At 39.3% G+C, this 19,481-nt stretch overlaps 1 protein-coding gene across 2 annotated transcripts; it reads left to right on the forward strand.

The window, feature by feature from the left end:
• Window positions 1-19,305, forward strand: LOC117995176 (gelsolin-like). Of its 2 annotated transcripts, XM_069508140.1 has the most exons (13): window positions 7,111-7,272; window positions 7,817-8,012; window positions 8,338-8,453; window positions 9,319-9,496; window positions 10,008-10,108; window positions 10,950-11,066; window positions 11,662-11,730; window positions 12,317-12,379; window positions 12,725-12,836; window positions 15,242-15,369; window positions 16,526-16,648; window positions 17,784-17,888; window positions 19,036-19,305. In XM_069508140.1, the coding sequence occupies exons 2-13, from the start codon at window positions 7,967-7,969 to the stop codon at window positions 19,105-19,107; spliced, it is 1,230 nt and encodes a 409-aa protein (XP_069364241.1). In that variant the 5' UTR covers window positions 7,111-7,272; window positions 7,817-7,966; the 3' UTR covers window positions 19,108-19,305. The 2 variants fall into 2 exon arrangements, with proteins under 2 accessions (XP_034839069.1, XP_069364241.1); XM_034983178.2 differs by lacking the exons at window positions 15,242-15,369; window positions 16,526-16,648; window positions 17,784-17,888; window positions 19,036-19,305 and adding exons at window positions 1-160; window positions 2,349-2,457; window positions 6,059-6,139 and having other exon boundaries at window positions 7,198-7,272; window positions 12,725-13,760.
• The last annotated feature ends 176 nt before the right edge of the window (window positions 19,306-19,481 follow it).

The following is a 19,481-nucleotide window of genomic DNA, read 5'->3' on the forward strand; positions in this document are numbered from 1 at the left end:
CCGGTCCCACTGATATGTAACGACATAAGTATAACATTGAATCAAACGCAGCTAAGAATCCAGATCAGTTTTAAACGCGGTCTAACAGACAACGCGCGTTCCTTTTTTTGCAATAATTAATAGAATAATCCTATTGTTTCCGTGAAAATCAGAAGAATACGTAAGTTTCTTTTTGTTTACTTTCGTGTTTTTGTTATAAAATAACCTGTTTTCAAATATTTCAAATAATTTAAAATTAAAAAGAACTTATTTTAAAATAAGGTTTTTTTTTTTCGTGATTATGTTTTTCTTTTGTTTAGCTTAGCTTAGGAACTTTTGTTTGTTTTAATTAAGTAACCAATTTATTATTTAAGTACTTGAACAAAATGAAAAAGTAACTAAAATAAACTGAATTAACTTAATAACAATTAAAAAAAATTGGCAATACTCCAATGCAATGGAGTCTCCCACAAACTCTAAAATATGTCAGGAATCGATGATTGACTGACTGATCTACACAGCACACAGCTCAGACTACTGGAAGAATCTGGCTAAAATTTTGCATGCAGATAGCTAGTACAACGTAGACATACAACGTACAACAGACAACGTGGAAAGGATTTTTGAAAATTCAATCCCAAAAGGGGTCAAACAGTGGTTTGAAAATTGTGCAGTCCACGCCGACGAAGTCGCAGGCATAAGCTAGTACTTGATAATATCACTTTATATCTACCTAGTTGCTTGAGGTTTCTCTACGTGATAATATCAGAAATAAGGAGATCCGTAGAACAAGAGTAACCGACATAGCTCAACGGGTTGCGAAGCTGAAGTGGCAATAGGCAGGGCACATAGTTCGTACAATCGATAGACGTTGGGGTCCCAAGGTAGGTACTGGAATGGCGATCTCGCACTAAAAGACGCAGCGTTGGAAGACCCCCCCCTAGGTGGACGGACGACATCAGACGAGTCGCAGGGAGTCGCTAGACGGCGGCGGCGCAAGACCGTGGCGTGTGGAAGTCCCTACAAAGAGACCTATGCAGTGGACGTCCATCGGTTGATGATGATGATGATCTACCTAGGCATGTTTTTACTTTATAGTATGATATTAGGCCTTGTAAGGATGATGTCAACAACCTGAGTCATTGTATGTCTCAGCAGCCACGGAAAAATCAGTAGACATGAGAAGCATTTATGTACTATGTAATGATGTTTTTATACGTAATCCATATAAGGATAGTAATAATAACATAGAGGAAATATACTATGATATGTGATAAAATGTATGTTATGTATGTACTTTGTAGATGTATTTACTTCCCTTATGTATCACGGATATAGTATTATTTCCTTTATTATTAGACGCATTTTTGGTATGGGCTTAATACAATCTGCCATACCCCTTCCAGGTTAGCCCGCTTACATCTTAGCATCATCACTTACCACCAGGTGAGATAGCAGTCAAGGGCTAACAGCTTGTATCTGAATTTTAAAGTGCGAATCAGACTCGCGCACTGAGGGTTCCGAACTACAATCGTATTTATCGACATTGTGCACGATAAATCAAAAACTATTATGCCTAAAAATAAATAAAAATCAGTTTTAGAATGTACAAATAAAGCCCTTTCATATGATACCCAACTTGGTACAGTAATCTTACTTTGAAAGTTGAAAATAGCAATATTTGTTCATGACCACAATTTTTTTTTTGTGTCATGTAAGCACAAATTCACAGTTTTCAGATTTTTCCCCGAATATCAGCTATAAGATCTACCTACCTGCCAAATTTCATGATTCTAGGTCAACGGGAAGTACCCTGTAGGTTTCTTGACAGACCGACAGACAACAAAGTGATCCTATAAGGGTTCCGTTTTTCCTTTTGAGGTACGAAACCCTAAAAAACGCCCAAATATATTTTACTTGTAAAATATCTTTGTAGACGCCGTGCCCTGTCTTGGCACGGGTGGGTCTTATTAGGGTTCCTTCCATTTCGAACTAAGATAACTATATCAAGTGGGGTATCATATGAAAGGGCTTCACCTGTGCATTTCAAAACAGATTTTTATTTATTTTTATGTATCATAGTTTTTAAATTATCGTGCAAAATGTCGAAAAAATACGACTGTAGTACGGAACCCTCGTTGCGCGAGCCTGACTCGCACGTGGGTGGTTTTTTATATTATGTTGGTACGAGAATGAGCACAGGTCTTCTCTCAGAATGACAAGGGTTTAGGCCATAGTCCATGACCCTAGCCAAGTGCGGATTGGCTATCGGTTTTCCGAACTATGTGCCCTACCCATTGCCAGTATAGTTCTGTATGTTTCAATACAAGCGTTCTGTATACGAGAACATCTTATCTTCTTCTTTACAGCATGAAGCTCCTCATCATCTGGGCGCTGGTCGCTCTAACAGCAGTTCACGCCAGGACAGCAGTACGACAGCAGCCCATATCACCACGGATCACTTCACTCACCGACAAGGTAAGCTTTTCGCTCAACAAAAATATTTTCCTCTTTATTCCCTATCCCGTTGGAACATCGAAAAATTCCAGCCTTGTCTAATTTAAAGGGAACCTCTGAGCAAAATTTCAGCTTTCTATATAGTACGCGACAGATTGAAATCGCAATCGGGGAGGGAACGCCCCGCACAGCCCCTGCGCTAACCCGGTGCGGGCGAGCGTGGGTGACGTGCGGGTGTGCGAGGCGTCCCCCGCTACATACCCTGATTGCCATCTCAACCTGTCTTGGACTATAGGTACAAGCACAAGCCACAAAGGTGTTTATGAATCAGGCAATGAGTCAGAACCAGAAGAATACCTAGGTATAGTACGCCGCCGAAAATAATGTACAACGGCCTTATAGAATGACGTTTCAGCTTTGTAGAACATTGTCTCTGTCACTCATACATATATGATGTATTGTGGGTCTCAACGACAGAGACACCGCTCTACAAATCTGCTATCTCCATCTAAAGGTCGATGTACATTACTTTCTGCTGCGTACTGTAGCTAATAGGCGATCAATCACTTACGCAGGCGAAATTGCACAACATACAGAACCGAAGCAATCAGAGACATCTCTAGCCCTAGAGGCGCCCGTGTGCAACCAGTACCCTGGCGCCCTTTAGTCTAGTAGGAGCAGGGTCAACTAACAGTTATATTTTCAAACGGAAATTCGGATGCAAATGGTGCAATTTTAAATGATGACGGCTTCGGCCATAACACGAGCGCAGGGTCTTTGAGAGCGCCGGCATCGACGCATCTTTGGAGGTGTCGCATTAGAGGGCGCTCGGCGCCCCCTTAGACCCGGCGCGGCCCGTGTGCGCCGCTCACCCTGCACCATAGGCAAAGACGCCTCTGGACGCAATGTCTACTCGGTCTTTTATCGGATAAGTGTTCTATATTATTTTCGGAGAGTGTGCTCAAGACCCTAATAACCTTGTTCCGCGTACCTACCCAGAGGCGGATTATCCCTAAGGCAAACTAGGCACGTGCCTAGGGGCGCGAGGTTACGAAGGGGCGCAGGTGATCATGTAGAATTCCATTACCTGGCCTACTTATCCCTACTAAGTAAGTAATATTATCTTGGAGTGACCAAAGATGGCTCTTCTTTGTATAGCAAAGTGACGTGATATTCTTCACTCGTTCACATGAATATAATCACCAACTATGCAATGAGACGATTCCTCGTTCTTTCGAAGTTAGTTAGTAATTTTTTTTTAATATGGCTGTTAGAGGGGCGCCCATGAGGTGCTTGCCTAGGGCGCTCTTGACATTTAATCCGTCTCTGATTCTACCACAGAACATCGGAAAACCGTGAAACGTGTGAATTTCGCCTGCTCTTTTGCTCGCTATATCATTCTTCATTGATTGATTCTTCATTGGCATTCTTATGTGGTCGATATTTCGACATACGAACTAGTAGGTATCGAACTACTAAAGTGTGAAACTACCTTTCGGCGTCTATGTTACCTGCCAGCCTGCCACGTACAATTAAACACATCTGTTTAGTGCATCTAAGCATCTTCTAGGAAAGCGCGCTCCAACCTAGACCTCATCATTGCTTTTTAAATCATAATTGCCGTCAAGCCCAAGCAATAAAAGTACATTACTAAATTAAGGCTAACTTACGAACTTATTAACCTAAAAACTAGTTTTTTTAATAGAGCCAGTAATGATGCATTTGGTAGATTAATTAGAGCAATTACTCAGGTAGGTAACTTGTTTGTGTTTTCCTCGATAGACGTCCTATGAATCAATTTCAATCTTGAACTCTAGAAGGTACTTTTAGACACAGATAGATTGTTACGTACCTACATTGTAACGGCGTTTACGCACTGCATTTCCGTCATCCGAGTTCTATCCGTCATCCGTGAGAATACCAGCGATTATCTACGACATAGGTACGTAAAAAGGAACGTATTTTCACGGAGTCGGATCGGATGAGTGCGTAACCGCCGTAACAATAGATAGGTAAGACAGCTGTTCACCTCTCGACTTGTGGTGAATGGTGGGACTCCACTATCAGGATTCCGTAAATGATTCGAGTTTGGGACATCCTAATTTGGGACATCCTGGCCTAAGTGTGACAACACATCTTTAAATCCTCTTCAACCTAGTTGCCTGGTAGAGATAGCTTTTACATGTTTCTTTTTAACCGACTTCAAAAAAAGGAGGAGGTTCTCAATTCGTCGGAATCTTTTTTTTTTTTTTTTTTTATGTATGTTCCCCGATTACTCGAAAACGCCTAGACCGATTTTGAAAATTCTTTTTTTGTTTGAAAGGGTATACTTCAAAGTTGGTCCCATTTCAATTTGGTGAAGATCTGATGAACATCTTCGAAGATAGATACTGGAACTCCTCAACGGATAAGAGTAAATTGCTCGCGATCAGTGTAATAGCTTAGTAAACAGTAGACTTTTAACCAGTAATAGCATAATTCCATGGGGCCACTAAAAATTGTGAAATAAAAAATTTTTACAAAAAAAATAAAAACCGACTTCGTTACACAAACACTAAAAATTGAAAAATAATTTAATTTATTACCGAATATATTATGTATACAAGAGTTAATATAGTTCCATAATAATATTTTTTGGGGTCGGTGCTAATGAGGTGCCATGGTGGAGTCCCATAAAAATATGAAATCTAGACGATTCGCGAAAGCTAATTGGCACCGGCACCAAAAAGTATTATTATGGAACTATATTAACTCTTGTATACATAATATATTCGGTAATAAATTAAATTATTTTTCAATTTTTAGTGTTTGTGTAACGAAGTCGGTTTTTATTTTTTTTGTAAAAATTTTTTTTGTGTCTCTTCTTTTTGGTGTACAATAAAGAATATTAAACTAAACTAAAAAAAACACAATATACGAGTATATATGTTGTCCCCCCGCCTCATACTTCGATTGCCATCTCAACCTAGGTATATCAATCGATTGAGATTGTTAAGCAACGTTGACCAAATTCGGTAACTGGATGGGTGACCGACTGTCGGTCCCGGTTATTATCACTAACATCTGATAATAACTGTAAAATCTAAGAATCGTAATCTCGTTCTCTTATTGAGTTGTATGCGGAAGGATCTGGGAACCCAGCGCATTATTTTCCCAAGAGAACTCCTGCCATTATAGGATTCATGGAAAGGAGTCACAACCCTCAGCAATGAGGAATACATCTACAAAGAAGGTATCAGTGTGCTATCAGTCATCATCATCATGATCAACCCATCACCGGCTCCCTTCAAAGCACGGGTCTCCTCTCACAGTGACAAGGGTTTTGGCCATAGTCTACCACGCTAGCCATGTGCGGATTGGTAGACTTCACACACCTCTGAGAACATTATGGAGAACTCTCAGATATGCAGGTTTCCTGACGATGTTTTTCTTCACCGTTAAAGCAAGTGATATTTAATTATTTAAAACGCACATAACTCCGAAAAGTTAGAGGTGCGTGTCCGTGATCGAACCCCCGACCTCCGATTAGAAGGCGGACGTCCTAACCACTAGGCTACCACAGTCTACTATCTGTATGCTATCAGTGCTTGTCATCAAATAAAATAAAACCTCCTCTTTTCAGGATGCCAGACAAAAGGCTAGATTACACCCGGCGTTCGCGAACGCAGGAACACGCGCTGGTCTCGAGTTATGGAGGATAGAGGCAAGTACCTAACTAAAACTTAAAGCTAGCCTTCCTTATCTACAGAGCCGGATTATCCCTTTAGGAAAACTAGGCACATGCCCAGGGGCGCGAGGTTACGAAGGGGCGCGCGCGATACCTACCTATCATCATCATCATCATCAGCCTGTGGACGTCCACTGTTGGACATAGGCCTTCCCGCCAGCCTCTTTATATCGTCGGTCCATCGTGCTGGACGGCGTCCCACACTACGCTTGCTTAAACGCGGTCTCCACTCAAGGACTTTCCGGCTCCAACGGCCATCGCCTCTACGACAGGCATGACCTGCCCACTGCCACTTCGGCTTGCTAATAGTTTGGGCTATGTCAGTGACCTTGGTTCTCCTGCGGATCTCCTCATTTCGGACCTTGTCCTCCAAGGAAACTCCTAACATAGCCCTCTCCATAGCTCGCTGAGCGACTTTGAATTTGTGGACAAGGCCGTTTGTTAGTGTCCACGTTTCAGCACCATAGGTGAGGACGGGAAGAACACACTGGTTAAAGACTTTCGTCTTGAGGCACTGAGGAATTGACGATGAGAAGATTACCTACCTACCTACCTATATACCTACTCGTAATTATCCCTACTAATATTATCTTGGAGTGACTGAAACTGCCTCTTATTTAATATAGCAAAGCGTCATGATGTTCTTCACTAATTCACATAAATATTATAATCACCAACTAGTCAACTACCAGTATTTATGCAATGAGACGATTCCTTGTTCTTTAGAAGTTAGTAAAAAAAAATATGGGTGTTAGAGGGGCGCCTGTGAGGTGCTTGCCTAGGGCGCTCTCGACACTTAATCCGCCTCTGCTTGTCTAATTATTTGCACATAAAATGTGCCAGCCCTTTTGTCCAGATGAGGCTTTTAATCGCGGTGAAAATATGTCCTCTACCTAAATTTTTTTTAAGTTCCTATAGCTCTGCCTTTTTCTTCGACTACATCGAACTCAGACCTCTCACTCACTAATCACACTCACTCACTCACAGACCATAGCACACACCAATTTTTTTAATGGTTTCTTGATTCATTCCAGAACTTCGAACCAGTAGCCGTATCTGCAGCAGATGTGGGGAAATTCTACAAAGGAGACTCATACATTGTCCTGAGGGTAAGCATTGCAACTTTTAATACAACTGTCAGTATAGTATGGCATAATATGAGTAACCTTCTTGCTCGTTCTTCTCGGTAGGAACGGCATTCCGAACCAGTGATAAATTATTTTGACGATTCAATAGGACTTGTAAAAGTTAACTTGGATAAAAATATATTCTATTCTATTGTATGCTGATGTCCTTCCCCGTTCTTTATCTCATACCAGGAACAATTACCAAAATATGTCGTGCCGTTTTCAAGTTATGCCCGATCGTACTAATTTCTATAACAGCCGTACTCAGAGCCGATTAATTGTTACTTAAGTTTAGTTAAAACGAGACCGAGATATAATATCTCACATCAATCTTCGTTTTAACTCAATCTTAAGTAACGATTAGCGACTCTGAGTACAGCTGTAAGTCCCGCAAATTGCTAATGCGCGTGACCGTTATGGTGACGTCAGCACTGAAGCTTCGAGCTGATGGTATAATTCGGTGTTAATGAGACATGGTTCCAGCGCTATAGCAATTTGCGGGACTTATAACTGATTCTTATTTCAGACAACCGCAGACAAGCGCAACAACCTGTCCTGGGACATTCACTACTGGATTGGTTCTGAGAGCAGCCAGGATGAGTCGGGTGCTGCTGCAATCCTCACGGTCGGCTTGGACGACAAGTTTGACGGCAAGGCGGTGCAGCACAGGGAGGCCATGGGCTATGAGAGCCAGCAGTTCCTCAACTATTTCCCCGGAGGAGGTAAGATATCCACTACTTGATTGGTTCTCAGAAAACCTACTGTTTACTAAGCTATTAGGTACACTAATCGCGAGCAATTTACTCCGAAGATATTCATCAGATCTTCACCAAACTAAAATGGGACCACCTCTAAAGTATGACCTACCAAACGAAAAAGAATCATCAAAATCGGTTCATAATTAACAGAGAAATCGCGTAACAGATAAAAACAAAAACGAAAAACCGAAAAAAAAAACAAGTTACAGCGCTGGTTTTCAGCAATTACTTACTAAGTACCCTTTAAACTGTTTTGATCTCCTCGTGTCATATATTTGTTATTCCTCAGCGGTCCGCTACATGGATGGTGGTCATCAGTCAGGGTTCAACCACGTAGAAACCAACCCTGGCGCTGAGAAGCGACTCTTCCAAGTTAAGGGCAAGAAGAATATCAGAGTGAGGCAGGTAAGGAACAAAAAACCGGCCAAGTACGAGTCAGGCTCGCGCAAAGAGGGTTCCGTACTACAGTCGTATTTTTCGACATTTTGCACGATAATTCAAAAACTATGATGCATAAAAATAAATAAAAATCTGTTTTAAAATGTATAGGTGAAGACCTTTCATATGATACCCCACTTGATATAGTCACTCACTTCGAAAGTTGAAAATACTGATTATTAGTTCATGACCACATTTTTTTTTTGTGTGATCTAACCCTAACCCTTTCAGATTGTTCCCCAAATGTCAGCTATAAGATCTACCTACTTGCCAAATTTCATGATTCTAGGTCAACGGGAAGTACCCTGTAGGTTTCTTGACAGACAGACTGACAGACAGACAACAAAGTGATCCTATAAGGGTTCCGTTTTTCCTTTTGAGGTACGGAACCCTAAAAATCAAGGAGATAAGGTAAACGCAGCTATCAGCGATCCATCAAAAATCTGCAGGTATTACCGACCTAATATTTTAATTTGTATTTTTTGCATTTCTAGAAAGATTTAAATAAATAAATGTTAAAATTATTACCGAATATTCATTTATGTGTATGTGGCGGTTGCGACAGTAGAAACTAGATGGCGCTGTTCAATCGATAACAATTCATGACGTAGTCCCGAACAAAATGTACCGCCGACAGTATTCGTACCAACGGAGTTTTCTGCAATCTGGACTATATTAAGAAGTTTCAAGATACAACCGTCGGCCCAGCTGGCGCTACCGTGCACAACTAACCGCTCGGTGGGAGATCTCCCTTTGGTACACTACACACGCTCCTCCCGTACATCTAAACTACTAATTTTAACGCTAGCCCACACAATCTTCTTTTGTCCAGGTGGATCCTCTCATCTCCTCAATGAACAAAGGCGACTGCTTCATCCTGGACATCAACAGCGATATCTTCGTCTACGTAGGTGACAAGTCCAAGAACGTGGAGCGTCTGAAGGCCATCTCTATGGCCAACCAAATCAGAGACCAGGATCATAATGGCAGAGGCCGTGTTGAAATTATTGGTGAGTCAAGGTTTTTTTTCATACTTCCATTGCAAAGTTTTTTTGCGTGATAGGCTTGCGCTTGACGAAAATCATGCTAAAAAACCGGCCAAGTGCGAGTCAGACATTTTGCACGATATATCAAAAACTATGATGCATAAAACTAAATAAAAATCTGTTTTAGAATGCACAGGTGAAGCCCTTTTATATGATACCCCACTTGATATAGTTTTATCTTACTTTAAAAATTGAAAATACTAATCATTATTTCGTGACCACAATTAAATTTTTTTGTGTGATGTAACCACAAATTCATAGTTTTCAGATTTTCCCCCTTATGTCTGCTATAAGACCTACCTATCTGTTTCATGTCATGATTCTAGGTCAACGGGAAGTACCCTGTAGGTTTCTTGACAGACAGACAGACAGACAACAAAGTGATCCTATAAGGGTTCCTTTTTTCCTTTTAAGGTACGGAACCCTAAAAAATGTCCCCAGTCATCTCGTCCAACTGTTCTAACTTTTTTCACAGATCAATACTCCAGTGAGGTAGACGTTCAGAAATTCTTCACCAACCTTGGTTCCGGATCCAAGGACCTGGTACCAGAAGAGAGTGCTGGTGGTGATGATCAGGTTAGTTAGAAAATTATGATTTTTGTCAGGAGCGCCAACGCGCGATCTTAGGCCATATCATCACTTTTCATCAGGTGTGATGGAGGTTAAGCAAATACCTATCAGAAATAAAAAGTGCTACCTCTATAATTTAACTATTTAACTATTTCGTATTTATTTATCAATACGCTGTATCGACATTTAATTCCTACCCTAACGCAATGGGTGAACGGGGAAATACGAATTACCCTTTCACCCACTGGTGGGAGAAGCCAGTGGGTGCACGGTTAAATCCGCATTTTGAATCTTCAAATGACCACTGGTTTTGAATGTCCTTCCTACCCAGAAGTAACAGCAAGAACCTCGGAGGTTGCTCTTTTTAACCGACTTCAAAATAGGAGGAGGTTCTCAATTCGTCGAAATCTTCAAAACACAAAAGAATCATCGAAATCGGTTCATAATTGACTTAGTAATCGCGTAACAAACATACAGAAAAAAAACATACAGTCGAATTGAGAACCTCTTCCTTTTTTTGGAGTTTTTTAATAATGTAGCACAAAATAGCTCTTTTAAATGGGGAAACTTTCGAAAAAACCCAATACATACAGCTTAAACAAATTTTTCGACGTCGATATAAATGACAATATATGGTCAAGCGAACAAAATTTTTCACGGTTTAGAAACCAAATAAATCAGCGCCACCTCTTAGATACTAATGAACGACCCGTTTGAAATCCAGACGCCACTGAGGTTGCATTGGTGCATAAGCACCAATGAGTCGGTGCCATTTTGTTTGTTCAATAACCCTGTCCATACGAAGTACTTAATATGTAAGTCAATGTTTTTCGATTATTTTTTTCAGACCTTCGAGAAGAAAGAAGAAAGCTCTGTAGTCCTGTCGGAAGTTTCGGACAGCACTGGGAAACTGAAGATCACACCCCTCCCTGCGCCATTCCGCCAGGAACAGTTGAAGCCTCAGGTACTTTGTATTCTTAACTTTATTTTTAACTTTATGCTCGCGATGTCCGCGTGGACTACACAAATTTCAAACCCCTATTTCACCCCCTTAGGGGTTGAATTTTCAAAAATCCCTTCTTAGCGGATGCCTACGTCATAATAGCTATCTGCATGCCAAAGGAGAATGCCAGATCCTGCCCCACCAATTTACACACAATATAAATTACTGATAATTATCCTAATATTAAATAACCACTTAAAAATAAAAAAATATGATTTTAAACTTGCAGATGTTTTTATTAGTTTCACAATATTATAGGTAAATTGCATCATATAATCTAGAATCATTGTGACAACCGCAAGTTCTAGAGGTGTTGAATCCTATGTTTAGTTATCAGTGATGAAACAGCAACAAAATGCTGCATAAATCATACGTGTAAACGACTTTTGTATAATAAAATGGTTTACGGTTCTATAGAAATCGCTGTCATTATCCTTTCAGACCGATCCGTCCAGTCGTTTGAGCTGTGCGTTGATAGATCAGTCAGTCCTTTTCCTTTTATATATTTGGATTTGACAAGTAGGTATAGATGACTCACGTGCAGTTTTTTTTCCAGGAAACATACATCCTAGACACAGTCAGTGGAAGCATCTACGTATGGGTTGGGAAGCAAGCCACGCAAAAGGTAAAACCTTGATCATGAAATTGATAATAACCATTAATTTCATTTTTAATTTATTTAAACATCTTTATTGTTAACAAAATTACAAAGAGAATACAGGATACACTTAAAAAGGGCGACCTTATCACAGTAATCTTTTATTATTGTGTTGTTGTGTTCATCATCATCAACCTACTATCTACTGTCAACGCCATTGGTGTACGGAAAAACTTATGATTTAAAGTTTATGATTACACCTAAACTTGTTGTAAAATGTACATATTCTTCCTAAATAAATAAATTATTTATTACTATTATTATTAACCGATACACGTCCACTGTTTGACATAATATGTAGGGCCTACCATGATAATGTACATATTCTTCCTAAATAAATAAATTATTTATTATTATTATTATTATTATTATTATTATTAACCGATAGACGTCCACTGTTGGACATAATATGTAGGGCCTACCACATGCCATGGTCTTTCACCCCCGCCATCCAGCGGTTCCCTACGACTCGCCTGATGTCATCCGTCCACCTTTCCGTAGGCTTTCGTGTTGTTTTACTTAAAATTAAGTATCTTGTTCTTTTTTTTTTCAGGAAAAAACTGAGGCAATGGCGAAGGCACAACAATATTTGACTGCTAAAAACTATCCATCTTGGGTAAGAATTGTTCCGTATTTTTTCGACATTTTGCACCATAAGTCAAAAACTGTTATGCATAAAGATAAACAAAAATCTGTTTTAAAATGTACAGGTAAAGCCTTTTATATGATACCCAACTTGGTAGGTATACTTAGTTATATTACTTTGAAAATTGAAAAAACTAATTATTTGTTCATGAACACAGTTTAATATTTTTTTTGTGATGTAACCACAAATTCACGGTTTTCGGTTTTATACCTTTAGGTTTCTTGACAGACAACAAAGTGTTCCTTTTTCCCTTGAGGTACGGACTTACTAAATCCCCCTTCAACTGATTAATGAACCTACGATTTTTTATGTCAGGTGCACGTAGCCCGAATCCCCCAGGGAACCGAACCGGCTATCTTCAAGCAGTACTTCGCCACGTGGCGAGATGTAGGCATGTCACACTCTCGCATCGTTCGCGCGGCCGATGGTAAGGGCATCTTTGAGTAACATCGCAACGCACGTTAGGGCCGTATCAGACACGATGCTTTTAGCAGCAGCGATCGGCGATTTAGTTGTCAAAGTCAAAGTCAAATTATGTATTTTTATTTGTCGATATTTCAACCCAATTGCACGGGTCGTGGTCACGACGGGACTGTAGTGCCGGACAGATCGTGAAGTTTCAACGAAAAGAACAATAAAGAGGGTAGTTCGCTATTGCCCTTGACAGCTCGAACTTCATCTCTCGCAGTACCGCAGTTCCGTCGTCACCACGACCCGTGCAATTGGGTTGAAATATCGACGAATAAAAACGCCAAATCAATCATATATAGCCGTTATCTACTCGTACATTAAAATTCGTCGTTATACCATGAAATAATCTTAAAATCATTAAACCCTGCATATTTCCAATTTGAGACACAATTTATTATTAGGATATTAATTTATGGAATATGTGCATGATATTTTTTGTATAAGTATATTATGATATTTATTATAAATATTGTTGTACACAAATAATTAATATGTTATGTAAATATGTCATATTAGCCGTTACTGATAAAAACTAGACACAATATTATATGTATATGGAATAAGTAGTTCATGATATTTATAACTGATAAATTATTATTTTTATTATAAATTAATAAATAAAGCCTTTATTTTTCTGAGGGTTTACTGTTAATCTAAAAATAATTACATATTATTATTATTATTAAGTAAATATGTATCTATATCAAGTTGCGTCTTGTGTCTTTCAACATAGGCCTAGGCTATTTTTATTATATATTAATAATTATTGTTTTATGTAAATATTATATACACACAAGCGTATGTTTTTAAACTACAATTATATGATCTTTGCCTGTCTGGAGTTGTCTGAAAAAACAATTAAAAAAATGAAATTTATTAATTGGCTTGCCTTTTATTTTCACATCACAATCAATGTATGATATATCTTAAGGAGAAAATAAAGTTATTAAGTACAGTACGCGGCCGAAAGTAATGTACATCGACCTTTAGAAGGAGATAACAGATTTGTGTAGACAAACGTCATATATGTATGAATGACAGAGACAACGCTCTACAAAGTCGAAATGTCATTCTAAAGGCCGATGTACTTTCGGCCACGTAAGGTACTTAGGTACTTAAATATTGCTTTTGCATGTAGCTTGTTCCCGTACGAATTTGGTGATCAGGGTAAGCCCGCACTGCAAAATTTCGCCACGCGATTTTTCCCGCATAATATATGGAGTACCGGAGTACTACCGTACCTACTACCCCCTTTGGGATGGAGTTTGTGAAATTCCTTTCTTAGCGGATATCTATGTCATAATAGCTATCTACATGCCAAATTTCAGCCTGATCCGTCCAGTAGTTTAAGCTATGTGTTGATAGATCAGTTAGTCAGTCAGTTATATGTTCTTTTTATATTTAGACTAGACTAGCTGATGCCCGCGACTTCGTCCGCGTGGCTTTACGTTTTTCAAAATCCCGCGGGAACTCTTTGATTTTCCGGGATAAAAAGTAGCCTATGTCTTAATCCAGGGTATAATGTAACTCCATTCCAATTTTCAGCAAAATCGAAGGAGTAACAAACACACACACACACATACAGACTTTCGCCTTTATAACATTAGTCGGGATGATGCGTGCGATGAATGCGACTTCAGCCGCGTGGATTTTGGTTTTTGAAAAATTCAAGTAGAACTTGATTTTTCGGGATGAGAAGAAGCCTATACTTTACCTAAATAGAAAGAAAGAAAGAAAGAAAAGACGTTTATTTACATAACTGTGCCACACATCACATCTTAAAGAGCTAGTTCCGGCGCTTCTTCCACCTGAGAACAAGCAAAAGAAGCGCCGAAATAAACTGTCACGTGTGGCACAACCCGAAGGGTCCCAGCTCAGTATTATGCTGTATTCCTTGTTACACAAGAATATACCTACAGCGCTGATTTTCAGCTGGTACCCTGAACCGGGTGACGCCACGGAATAACAAATGACTACTAACAATAATTCTACAATACTCATTAATTTATGACCAACCCATCGCCGGCTCACTATAGAGCACGGGTCTCCTCTCACAGTGAGAAGGATTTTGGCCATAGTCTACAATGCTGGTCATGTGCGGATTGGTAGACTTCACACACCTTTGAGAACATTATGGAGAACTCTCAGGCATGCAGGTTTCCTCGTGGTGTTTTCCTTCACCGTTAAAGCAAGTGATATTTAATTAATTAAAACGCACGTAACTCCGAAAAGTTAGAGGTGCGTGCCAGGGATCGAACCCGCGACCTCCGATTAGAAGGCGGACGTCCTAACCACTAGGCTATCACAGCTTACTGTCAGTATTTTGTTACTTGAAAAAAAAACTTTTTATTTATTTAACAGATGACTCGTACGAAGATAGTGAAGAGACGACCCCCAAACCTCCCACCGATCACTACAGCCTCTACAGTGTAGTCATGGAACTAGAAGGGGTCATGAATCTTAGGAGAATACGTGGATTTACCCAGAAGGTAATAATTATATTACCACTATCACGAAGCTATGTTATCCATACTAATCACTACCCACATTATAAATGCGAAAGTGTGTTTGTTTGTTGATTTATTGGTTTGTTGGTTTGAAAGAGTTCCCACGGGATTTTTATAAACCTATTATATACATATGCGAAAGTATGTCAGTCTATCTGCTTACTTTTTAGCGCCCATCTGTTTAACTGATTTTGAAGAAAATCAAAGTTTCCACGGAATATTTTGAAATTTAAATCCATATGGACGAAGTTGCTGGCATTATACTACTTGGTACAGAGATAGAGTCGGTAACTGGATGGGTGACCGAATTTGGAGGTCTGAATTTGGCGTTATTTTTCCTCCGTGCCTTAGAGAGCACGTTAAGCCGTCGTTCCCGGTTATTATCACTAACATCTGATAATAACTGTAATATTTAAAAAATAAAAAAAGAATATTAGCCATGTTAAATGACGAATATTCCCCTTTCCTCTCCAACTAAGCGTCAAGCTTGTGCTAGGAGTAGGTACGACAATAGTGCAACGGGCGGAGTTTGAACCGCCGACCTTTACGGTTTTCAGTCCACTCCTTTACCTGTTGAGCTATTGAGACTTGTTAACTTAATTAAACTAAGAGTCGATATCTCGTTCCCTCAGTCAAGTTGTATGCGGTAGGATCTGGGAAGTGGGATTACTATACTAAGAGAACTCCTACCATTATAGGATTAACGGAAAGGGGTCACAACCCTCAGCAATGAGGAATAAGGCTACAAAGAATGAAATTAAGATAGCATAAGGTTTGTTTATGCCCACGGGATTTTATAATTAGTCTGAATCCACGTAGACAAACGCATCATCTAGTAATATTAATTACTAGATGATGCCCGCGACTTCGTCCGCGTGGATTTAGGTTTTTGAAAATCCCGTGGGAACTCTTTAATTTTCCGGGTTAAAAAGTAGCCTATGTCCTTCCCCGGGATACAAACTATCTCTGTACCAAATTTCGTCGAAATCGGTTGAACGGTTGAGCCGTGAAAAGCTAGCAGACAGACAGACAGACACACTTTCGCATTTATAATATTAGTATGGATAACATCCAAAAGTATGCCTAAGTATAGGTACAAGAAATATTTTTGGATTTCACATTATCTTTTGTATTTCAGGACTTGAAAGAAGATAAAATTTACTATATGATAGACAATAACAGTAACGATTCATACTTCTGGATCGGAAGACTCGTCCCTGATCCCGAAAAAGTTATAAATTCATTGAACCGTTACATACATGTAAGTTGAACTAGTTACTAGACTGTCCAAAACGTAAAATACCTACCTTCAATTACTTTTATAAGTCACGCTGATGCACTTGCGCAGAAATCTTATTGTTGAATGGCGCGAAAATATCTCAGCCATGAATATGTCATTCAATGTTCTCAGCGTACATATTCGAAATCCTTTGATCTTTTATCGTTCTATATTTTATGTCTTTTTTCTTGTACCTTTATTTGTATTTAAATTTATTATTAATCATCTAGTTAGTGTAAGTGGCAAATGCCGTTCTAATAAGATATAAAATAAATAAAATAAATAAATAGCTCGCGTCCTTTCTCTACCTATTGGTTGTTGCTTACGCGTGTTGAGATAGCATAAACGTCTCTATTGTTCTTGTGTTTAAAATCTTAACGTCAAGCAATAAGGTCTGTATTTCATTGGTGTACATTCGCGTTTAGTCAGCATTAAGTTGCGCTTTTCTGCGCAATCAATTTTGCCAATGCAAATGGCAGTACTGTACGGAAATAGTTAAAATAAAAAAAATAAAAAAAAAATCTGTTTTTATTCGAATAAACTTTTACAAGTACTTTCGAATAGTCGGATGCATCTACCATTGGTTCGGAATGCCTTGCAACCGAGAAGAACCAGCAAGAAACTCGGCGGTTGCTCTTTTCAAATTTTTGATATAGGTATAAGATTATGCCATGTATAAAATAGTATTTGCAGTCTTGTGCGTTGCTGGAACGAGCTGCGGGTCAAATCCACGCTCTTTTATCATTTAGATAATCTTCAATTGTGTAATATGCTTTATTCAGGAGCATATTTTTAATAGATTTTTTGAACTTGTGCAAAGGTAAGTCCAAAATTTACCAGTTACCAGGCAGTGGCGTGCAGGTCATAGAGGCATAAATGCACTGCTTACCCCAGTTGTAATAGCTCAATGCATATTTTTCATTATGACCTGCCATTAAACAGGTTCCTACCTAACTAATGCCTACCCTGGCTTCAAACCCTGTGCACGCCACTGTTACCAGGTTAGGGATCCCATTACCGGTATTTTTCGTACCGTTACCAATTACCATAGTACCGTTATGTTAACGGTACATTGTCGGCGGTCGGACCACTGCATTAACAATCATGTTGTTTTCAGCTTATGTCCTTCAGTACTGGTAGATATTATACAATATACAGACAAGGAGATGAAGCTCCGAGATTCCTAGCGGCATTTCCTGAATGGGACGATCGTATGTGGCAGGTCAGTTTGTACAGAATCCATCTTTTTTCTCTTCATCAGAGAATCCATCATCATATTTTTTTATAATTTTTTAGTGTTTACCTACACTTCAAGGAAATTACTAAATAATTTTAAATACATATCAAAAATTGCGTGACCGGCAGGAATCGAACCTGCATCTTCTGGGTTCGCGCCCGATGCCTTGACCATTCGGCCACGGTCTCGCTTACTGCCAGTGACCCAGAATGTTTTTGATATGTATTTAAAATTATTTAGTAATCCATCATCATCATCATGATCAACCCATGACTGGCTCACTACAGAGCACGGGTCTCCTCTCAGAATGAGAAGATTTTTGGCCATAGTTTACCACACTGGCCAAGTGCGGATTGGCAGGATCCATACTAATATCTAAATACTAGCTGACCCACCCCGGCTTTGCTCGGGTGGAATTAAGAAAATCGAGGTGGGGGTTGAATTTCCAAAAATTCTGGAACATGTATTTCTTCATTTGTGGCTGGAAACCCAAATACCAATTTTCATGCAAATAGCTTGAAAAATGACGAACATTCATACAAACTTTCATCCCCTATTTACCCCCTTAGGGGTGGAATTTCGGTAAATTCTTTCTTAATGGATACCTACTCATTACAAGGAATACACCCTCAAAATTTCATGACTCTAGGAACAGCAGTTTAGGCTGTGCGTTAATAAGTCAGTCAGTCACTTTTCAGTTTCAGTCAGTCACGGACTTTGAATTTTATATATAAAGATAATATGTCTAAAAATAAATAAAAATCTGTTTTAGAATGTACAAGTAAAGTCCTTTCGTATTATGATACCCCACTTGGAATAGTAAACTTACTTTGAAAGTTTAAAATAGCAATATTTGTTCATGAACACATTTTTTTTTCTTGTGATGTAACCACAAATCCACAGTTTTCGGATTATTCCCCTTAAGTGTGCTATAAGACCTACCTACCTGCCGAATGTCATAATTCTAGGTCAACGGGAAGTACCCTCTAGGTTTCTTGACAGACAGACCGACAGACAGACAACAAAGTGATCCCATAAGGGTTCTGTTTATCCTTTTGAGATACGGAACCCTAAAAAACCTGTACCAACAATACCTATGTGGATTTTTTTTAATTCCATTATTTTATTTCAGAAACATGCGAGAGGACTACAGAGGCTGCAGGCAAATGAAGAGATGAGAAGTAATCTTATCCCAGACTCTTAATAATCATTTTAATTATGTTCTAATAATTGCCTACCTATACAACGTTAGTTTTAGTATACGCAAAACCTGAAAGTAGTTTGTTTAGAATCAGTAACAGAATCGATTGCAATCATTTTTTCTACGGGTTATACTTTGACCAAAAAATACCTTAAACTCCTGCAAGTTTGAACACCTAGTTGAATGACCGCATGGAGCAGCTGATTCGAGCCGCGCGAGCGGGTGCGCCATAGAGCAGAAACAAAGAGGAGATGTTGTATTAAGATTTCCCTATGAAATATCGAGTGACATTTTGCGGGGTGAGGGGTTGTGGAACGCCGCCCACTTCTCAATTTTCCATCTGCGGGTTAGTAGCAAAACTACTCGCTTAGCGACCT

Source organism: Maniola hyperantus, chromosome 28 (assembly GCF_902806685.2).
Source record: "Maniola hyperantus chromosome 28, iAphHyp1.2, whole genome shotgun sequence".
NCBI classification, from domain to species: domain Eukaryota; kingdom Metazoa; phylum Arthropoda; class Insecta; order Lepidoptera; family Nymphalidae; genus Maniola; species Maniola hyperantus.